This window comes from Nansenia antarctica (genome assembly GCF_963989245.1).
Source record: "Nansenia antarctica genome assembly, chromosome: 3".
Taxonomy (NCBI): domain Eukaryota; kingdom Metazoa; phylum Chordata; class Actinopteri; order Argentiniformes; family Microstomatidae; genus Nansenia; species Nansenia antarctica.
This window is the reverse complement of record NC_137688.1, coordinates 50,827,619-50,835,055: the sequence shown is the minus strand read 5'-3', so window position 1 is coordinate 50,835,055 and position 7,437 is coordinate 50,827,619. Positions and strand designations below refer to the sequence as shown.

The following is a 7,437-nucleotide window of genomic DNA, read 5'->3' as shown; positions in this document are numbered from 1 at the left end:
ATGGAGGGGGAGACTATCCCCTCTTGTTTTGTGTCTGGTCCTAGGGACCTCCAGCAGCAGTTGGTCAGCTGACCTACAAGCTCTGGATGGAGGATGGTGGCGCAACAGGTCAGCCAAGTACAGGGGTGCACAGTGAGAGAGATTCCACTACTTTGTATACTTTTGAGAGTGCCCTACTTGTAAACAGGCCATGTGATCAATATGTTTAACAGACTAAGGGAGGAATCCTCACTCAGATGGAGCCAGGATCCCACGACAGCTGAATCAAGGTGAACAATGTAGTTGTGCGCGTTGCTGCCCCCTGTGGCCACACTGAGCATGTGCAAATGTACATATGTGACAGTCTGATCAAATGTACATATGTGACACAGTCTGATCAAATGTACATATGTGACACAGTCTGATCAAATGTACATATGTGACACAGTCTGATAAAATGTACATATGTGACACAGTCTGATCAAATGTGCATATGTGACACAGTCTGATCAACTGTACATATGTGACACAGTCTGATCAAATGTACATATGTGACACAGTCTGATCATTTGGTCCGCATGTCGGCAACCAATCAAAATGTTCAGACTTTTCTTTTGAAACACGGAACTGCGTTTCAACGTTGTTGTGAATCACAACACAAACTCGCTAGTCAAGACAAAATACTGTAACGCAACGGATTTGGTGAGTAATCCCCACTGCTACCTAGTTAACTATAACACTACATTGTTAGCAGGCTCACAAAACAAGCTGTGTTAGTTGACTAGCGATGTGTCATTGGTTTTCAACAACGCAGAAACTTTTTCACATTCTTCGTAAGAAAAGTCCGATCATTACGGATCCCGATATGAGGACCAAAGCATTAGAACGTGACACATATGCTATGTTAGCTAACAGCAGCAGTTGGAAAAGGAAGCATTTTTAGGGAAGAACTATGTATGAAAAATATAATTTCTAAAATGGTGAAACTAACCTGAACAACACTGAATGAAATCTCATCATCTTTACCCTAACCCCGCCGCAATCGATTTCAAAGTATCAAGCCAAAAGAAGAAAGAAAACGACTTAATCTCCCTAATACTTGGAGAGCTCTGGGGGCTGTTCCACTAAAGTGGATTAGTATATATCGGCGATTGAAATAAATCAGGCGATCAGGCAACTCGGGATTGGAATTCAAGCCTCAGGTGATTCCTCGAACGAGGATCAGGCTTGTGTCATGAGTGTTCACAGAACACTGGCTAACAAATCCTCGATATGGGCGCGTGCACGCAGACATAAAGAGCCCCGAAGAGTCGATCTGTCGAAATGAAGATACTCCACTCTGCAGGGGTCCTACATTTGCGCAGCATTCCGAATTATTGATCTTTATGAAGACGGAAAAATAAGATGTAAAATAGTGCAATACTGCCGCAACTAACAAGGCGAGGGAAATGGTTTGGCAAGAAATTGCTGACCGATTAAATGCGTAGGTCATACTAGCCCTAGTTATTGTTATATGTTCATATTTTAATAGATGAATATTTACTACTGTGGTGATATCAGCAGCAGGCTAAAATCGTGTTATCGTCACGATGGCCTAGTGGTATTTACCGCTGCCGTGGTATTTATTCGTCTTTTTAAGACGGTGGTTTGAATCCCTCTTCAGACACACTTTTTATTGCATTTCGTTGTCTGAATCTAATCTAAAATCTCATCTAAAATATAGTAATAGTAAGTATATAGGCTATAAAATGATGGTGCAGGCTAATTTACAAGAACTGACACGATTACAATGGTGTTTGAAGCCTTTCTGAGTAAATTATGTTCTTAAACTAGACCCTGGATTTGGCATAGATTATTTTTTCTTACGATTACTGATGGATAGATGATTCACTTAGACAGATATATATATATATATGTGTTGTAAATCGATTTGCATGAAGGCTTCGGTTAAATGTAAAAGAAAAAAAAAAGAGTCACTTAAATCAAGTCTCGAACCCGCAACCTTCGGAACTCTAGCTGGTTGCCTTAACCACTGCGCCAGCCAGACCGCTGTGACAAAAGCAATGCAAGTTAATAGACATACCTATTTATTTAATTTAATTTTTTACACTTTTTAATTTATTTATCTATCGATCTATCTATCTATCACACTTTCAAATTATCAAATTATCTATCTATCACACAGTCAAGCTATCTATCTATCTATTTCGTGTGAAGTGGGAACTAATATTTCCTAAAAGACACTTGAGGAACTGTCGTTCGGGATGTAGTTTCCGCCTGTGAGCCTTTTTTGACGCACGCATTACGTTAGCCAGCCTGTAAGTCTGCTCGGGACCAGGCTAATTATATCTGACTCAGAAGGATATGTTGCATAGCAACCAAGCAGCGAATTATTTGAGCCACATTGATGGAACCGACCGCAAGCTTATTTAAACCTGGATCAGAGTTAATCGCTTGGATCAGAGTTAATATCGCTTAGTGGAACGGCCCCCTGTATGACCAAATCCATGTAAACAAAGTGGCTGGACCACAGGTTCTTGAAAGCTCTCCGTTCGGACCGAAACACTGCGCTCCGCTGAACGTTCTCCGTCGTGACATCACGCTTCCTGGATCTCTACTAATGCATCATGGGATCTTTAGCACCATGGTAGAGCTCACGTCTACATTACCCGGCCCTACCGACCTTTAACCTTTAAACCACAACCTACCTCCGGCCTGCCGTCCTCGGGGGCGGGACTATGAGGGCTTCGAAGGAGCTGATTGGAGGGCGAGGAGGGTTGGAAGGCGTGGCCTCCCGTGTGGTCGGGCTCTGGGTTCAGGCCACACCCCCAGACGAAGGAGGACAGCGAATGGGCGTGCGCCATCAGGACCACGGCGTGGATCAACTCGGCCAGTGACCACCGAGACTCCGCCCCGGGACAAACCAACTCCTGCAGAGGCGGGGGGGGGGGGTAGGGGGGGTTGGGGGAGAACCGGATGATGACATCAAGGTCTTGATACGTGTGACTGAGATTTGGGCAAGGCAAGTTTATTTGTATAGCACATTTCATACAACAGGGGCAATTTAAAGTGCTTTACATACATTATTTAAAAATACAGCAAGAGGAGCATAGTGAGAAAATAAAAATTACGAAGTTTGCAAGTGATATTCGGGCTAGACCAGTTTCTCCGGGGCGCTTTACTCAACTATCCCTTTTCTGACACTATTATTTTCATACAATATTTCGTAACACCATTATTTTAGCGCCCCTTGTGAGTGGAGGCACGCTAACGTGGGACCTGCACCGGACTCCCCCTTGGGCACAAAATGTGTAAGACAGACAAGGCATGTGTGCATGTGGGTGGGGATCGCACTTGTCTTGTGTTGCTGGGTGATTGTGTGTGTGTGTGTGAGAGAGAGAGAGATAGAGAGTGAGAGAGAGAGAGAGTGTGAGAGTGAGTGAGTATGTGAGAAAGAGAGAGTGTGTGTGTGTGTGTGAGAGAGAGAGAGAGAGAGAGAGAGTGAGTGAGTGTGAGAGAGTGAGAGAGTGAGAGTGATAGTGTGAGTGTGTGAGAGTGAGTGTGTGAGTGAGTGAGTGAGTGTGAGAGAGAGAGAGAGAGAGAGGGTGTGTGTGTGAGTGAGTGTGAGAGAGAGAGAGAGTGTGAGTGAGTGAGTGTGAGAGAGTGAGTGAGTGTGAGAGAGTGAGTGAGTGAGAGAGAGAGAGAGAGAGAGAGAGAGAGTGAGTGAATGTGTTTATGTATGTATGTATGTATGTATATGTGTGTGTGTGTGTGTGTGTCCCACCTGTATGTGCTGCTGTGTGATGAGCCAGGGCCGGTGGGCCAGCAGCTTGTTGAGGGTGTGCAGGCTGTGCAGCTTGGGGGGTGCATGAGGCAGCCCCCCCAGCCAGGCCTCCTCCCCCCCCGCCTCCAGGAACCCCGCGCTGTGCTGCTGCACCAGGTACCAGCACTGGTGACGCGCCGCCGCCTGCACACACGGACACGGACGGACGGACAGACAGACAGACAGACAGACAGACAGACAGACAGACAGACAGACACACACACACACACACACACAGACACAGACACAGACGCACACGGACACACAGACAGACACAGACAGACACAGACGCACACGGACACACACGGACACACACAGACACAGACACAGACACGGACACAGACAGACACACAGACAGACACAGACACAGACACAGACAGACACACAGACACACAGACAGACACAGACAGACACACAGACACGGACACAGACACAGACAGACACACAGACAGACACAGACACAGACAGACACACAGACACAGACAGACACACAGACACACACAGACAGACACAGACACACACAGACAGACACAGACACACACATGGACACACACACAGACACGGACAGACAGACAGTAAGACAGACAGACACAGACACACTTTTACATTCCATCTAGAATCTCGTCTGTGCCATCTCTGTGTACCACATGTACAAAAGAGGTTTGGTGAGGCTGCATTCTCATTTTATGCACCCAAATTGTGGAATGCACTGCCAGTTTACATTAGGGATACAACCTCAGCAAATATGTTCAAGTCAAGACTTAAAACCCATCTTTTTAATATTTTAAATGACTAATAAATAATTAAATTAAGATTCTATAATGATTAAAGCACTTTGAGCTGCAACGTTTGCAGGAAAAGCGCTATACAAATAAAGTTGTTATTATTATTATTATTATTATTATTATGTCACATATCAGAATGGACAGTATTGGCAACTTCAAAATGGCAGCCTCCAGGCCTCCCTCTGCCAGTTGGCGACAGGGTTGTTTTGGGACGGAGAGGGGTTAGGGTCGTTACCATGACAACGATGTAGTGCCTCCAGGGCCGGGGCAGCGGGCCGTCCAGCTCCAGCAAGGCATGCTGGGTACGCAGGAAGCAGCTGAGGTAGGCGGGGTGCAGCGCCATCACCATGGTGATGTGGTCCAGACGGCCCGACGAGAGGAAGGCTTCCATCAGGACTTCCTGTTCAGGCCCCTCCTGAAAAACCTGTCACACACACACAGACACAGACACACACACACACACACACACACACACACACACACACACACACAAGACTATTTAAACAAATGTAACAATACACAAAGTAGACTGAAAATTATAAACACCTCAGTACACCCTCACACTCATTTGTGCGTGTCATAGAGATCAAATATGTTCCTCAAACGTGACCTAGTTCAAGAAATCAACGGGAGAGAACACTGACAATACAAATGCACGTAGACATGACACCCACACACACCTCTTTTGCAGGAATGAAGGCACTAGGACCTGAGGCTAAAACCTGAGGTACTTCAACACCTTGTTCCTGAGAGAGAGAGAGAGAGAGAGAGAGAGAGAGAGAGAGAGAGAGAGAGAGAGAGAGAGAGAGAGAGAGAGAGAGAGAGAGGACAAAGAAAAGTCAGGACTTCTTAATTACAATTAAATCCTTTACTTCATGCCATTTACACCAGGGGAGAGAGAGAGAGAGAGAGAGAGAGCGAGAGAGAGAGAGAGAGAGCGAGAGAGAGAGAGATAGAGCCAGAGAGAGATACACAGATAGATACACACATAGATAGAGTCCACAATGTAGTTACTACAGAAACAATTATGTTCACAGTCAGCCATCGCTACAACCCGGGACCATATTGTCACTTAACATGAGCGCCGACTTTTATAACATACAACCGTTCAGATTCATTAACACACACTCCAACTCACCGCCATCCGGCGCCGTTAACCGTAAGAAATGGCAACGAACACCCGCTGTGCTATTCACAAGGGTAACGATCGGTACGACGCTGGCTAAATACGGTAAGAGACGGGACGCGGGGGAGGGGGGGGGGGGGGGGGTACGGACGGTTCTTGATCGCACGGTAGTGAACATGAATAGGGGGTGTGACTCTGCTCTCTGCACACCGAAGAGGGGGCGTGTCGCGCGGCTGTTGTGCAGACCGCTACGAGGTCTTGCATCACCTCGACCGCGACAGCCTGATGAAATCAACAGCAGCAAGATGCAAGACAAGAATTTTGCCACCGATCGACTCATGTTTGACTAACTGTCAGTCACAATTTTTCATAAACTCGTCATCTGATGCGAGAAAAAATAATAACCAGTTTTACCACAGTCATAAATAATGAGTCATATTGGAAATCACCTACACCTTCCAGAAATGGGTCAATGAACTAATCAGTATCGTGCAGATGGAGAGAATACGCTTCTACAACTCTTAAGTTCCCAATAGATATTTGAGCATATGGGGTCCAATTACGGACTCTCAACGTTTAGAAACCCTTGTAATACCTGACGATGTTGCATTTTGGGAATTACTTTGAACCCAAGCATACTAGACATGTAGGCCTATCTTCTTTTTACAATTTTTGCGATTTACAATTACGAATGACTAATTACAGGGACATTCCCCCTTGAGTAACTGAGGCCTAAAGTGTCTTACTCAAGGGCACACTAGTGGTGGTGTTTCAGGCGGGATTCGAACTCACAACCTTCCGATCACCAGTCCAACTCACTATGCCCCTTTAATAATAACATTATGTATGCCTGGCAGCTTGTTGTTAGTTAGTTAGTTTGTTTGTTGGTCTTGTGTATAAAACTGAAACTGAAAATAAAATATAACCCTAACCTTTTTCAGCGACATTAACACCCGCAGGTTTCTCTTCTTACCTGTGCGGTCCGCAGCAGTTCGGCTGCCCTTTCACGAACCTCCGGTAGCGGGCAGGACCGAGAGATGCGCAGCAACTGCAGCAGCGTGTGCTTGTCAAGCCGAGCCGAACCGGGCCGGTCCAGACCCAGACGGGACAGGACGTTCTGTGTGAGTTCCTCCAGAGCCGCGAGCCGCTCCGCTTCATCTCTGCTGCACAACCGAGAGAAGCTCCTGGGGTTCGGTCCCGGGTCTGACTCCGGGTTCGGTCCCGGGTCTGATTCCGTCTCCAGTTCGGGTTGATGTCGGCTTGCGGCGTTGATTACCGAATCTGCGTCGCGTTCTCCGGTGTATTCGCAGGGCGCCGTCGCTGGTTCTTTCGCTATCCCTTCCATTGCTGTGGCCACTGGCCAGGCAGCCTCAGGGTCAGACACGGGGTGTCTGTTGTCCAGGCAACTACCCAGCTGTCTGTTGTCCAGGCAACTACCCAGCTGTCTGTGGTCCAGGCAACTACCCAGCTGTCTGTGGTCCAGGCAACTACCCAGCTGTCTGTGGTCCAGGCAACTACCCAGCTGTCTGTGGTCCAGGCAACTACCCAGCTGTCTGTGGTCCAGGCAGCTACCCAGCTTACGCTACCATTCAACTAGGCTAACGTTAGTTATCAAACGGTTTTATATGTAACTGACATTTGAACTGACTTTTAAGGCAGCGACGTGGCAGTCTTTGGTATTCACATACAACTATCAGTAGAATTAAGTAGCCTAGGTGTGACAA

At 46.8% G+C, this 7,437-nt stretch overlaps 1 protein-coding gene across 1 annotated transcript in view; it reads right to left on the bottom strand.

Annotated features, from left to right (window-relative positions):
- sesn2 (sestrin 2) overlaps window positions 1-7,058 on the bottom strand; it is a gene marked incomplete at both ends in the record, with an annotated part of 17,944 nt that extends 10,886 nt beyond the window's left edge. The window contains 5 exons of the mRNA XM_080527363.1: window positions 2,688-2,909; window positions 3,764-3,946; window positions 4,823-5,011; window positions 5,268-5,333; window positions 6,687-7,058. Of these exons, the coding sequence (XP_080383489.1) occupies window positions 2,688-2,909; window positions 3,764-3,946; window positions 4,823-5,011; window positions 5,268-5,333; window positions 6,687-7,058 (1,032 nt within the window). The remainder of the gene's footprint in view (window positions 1-2,687; window positions 2,910-3,763; window positions 3,947-4,822; window positions 5,012-5,267; window positions 5,334-6,686) is intronic.
- Window positions 7,059-7,437: the final 379 nt, after the last annotated feature.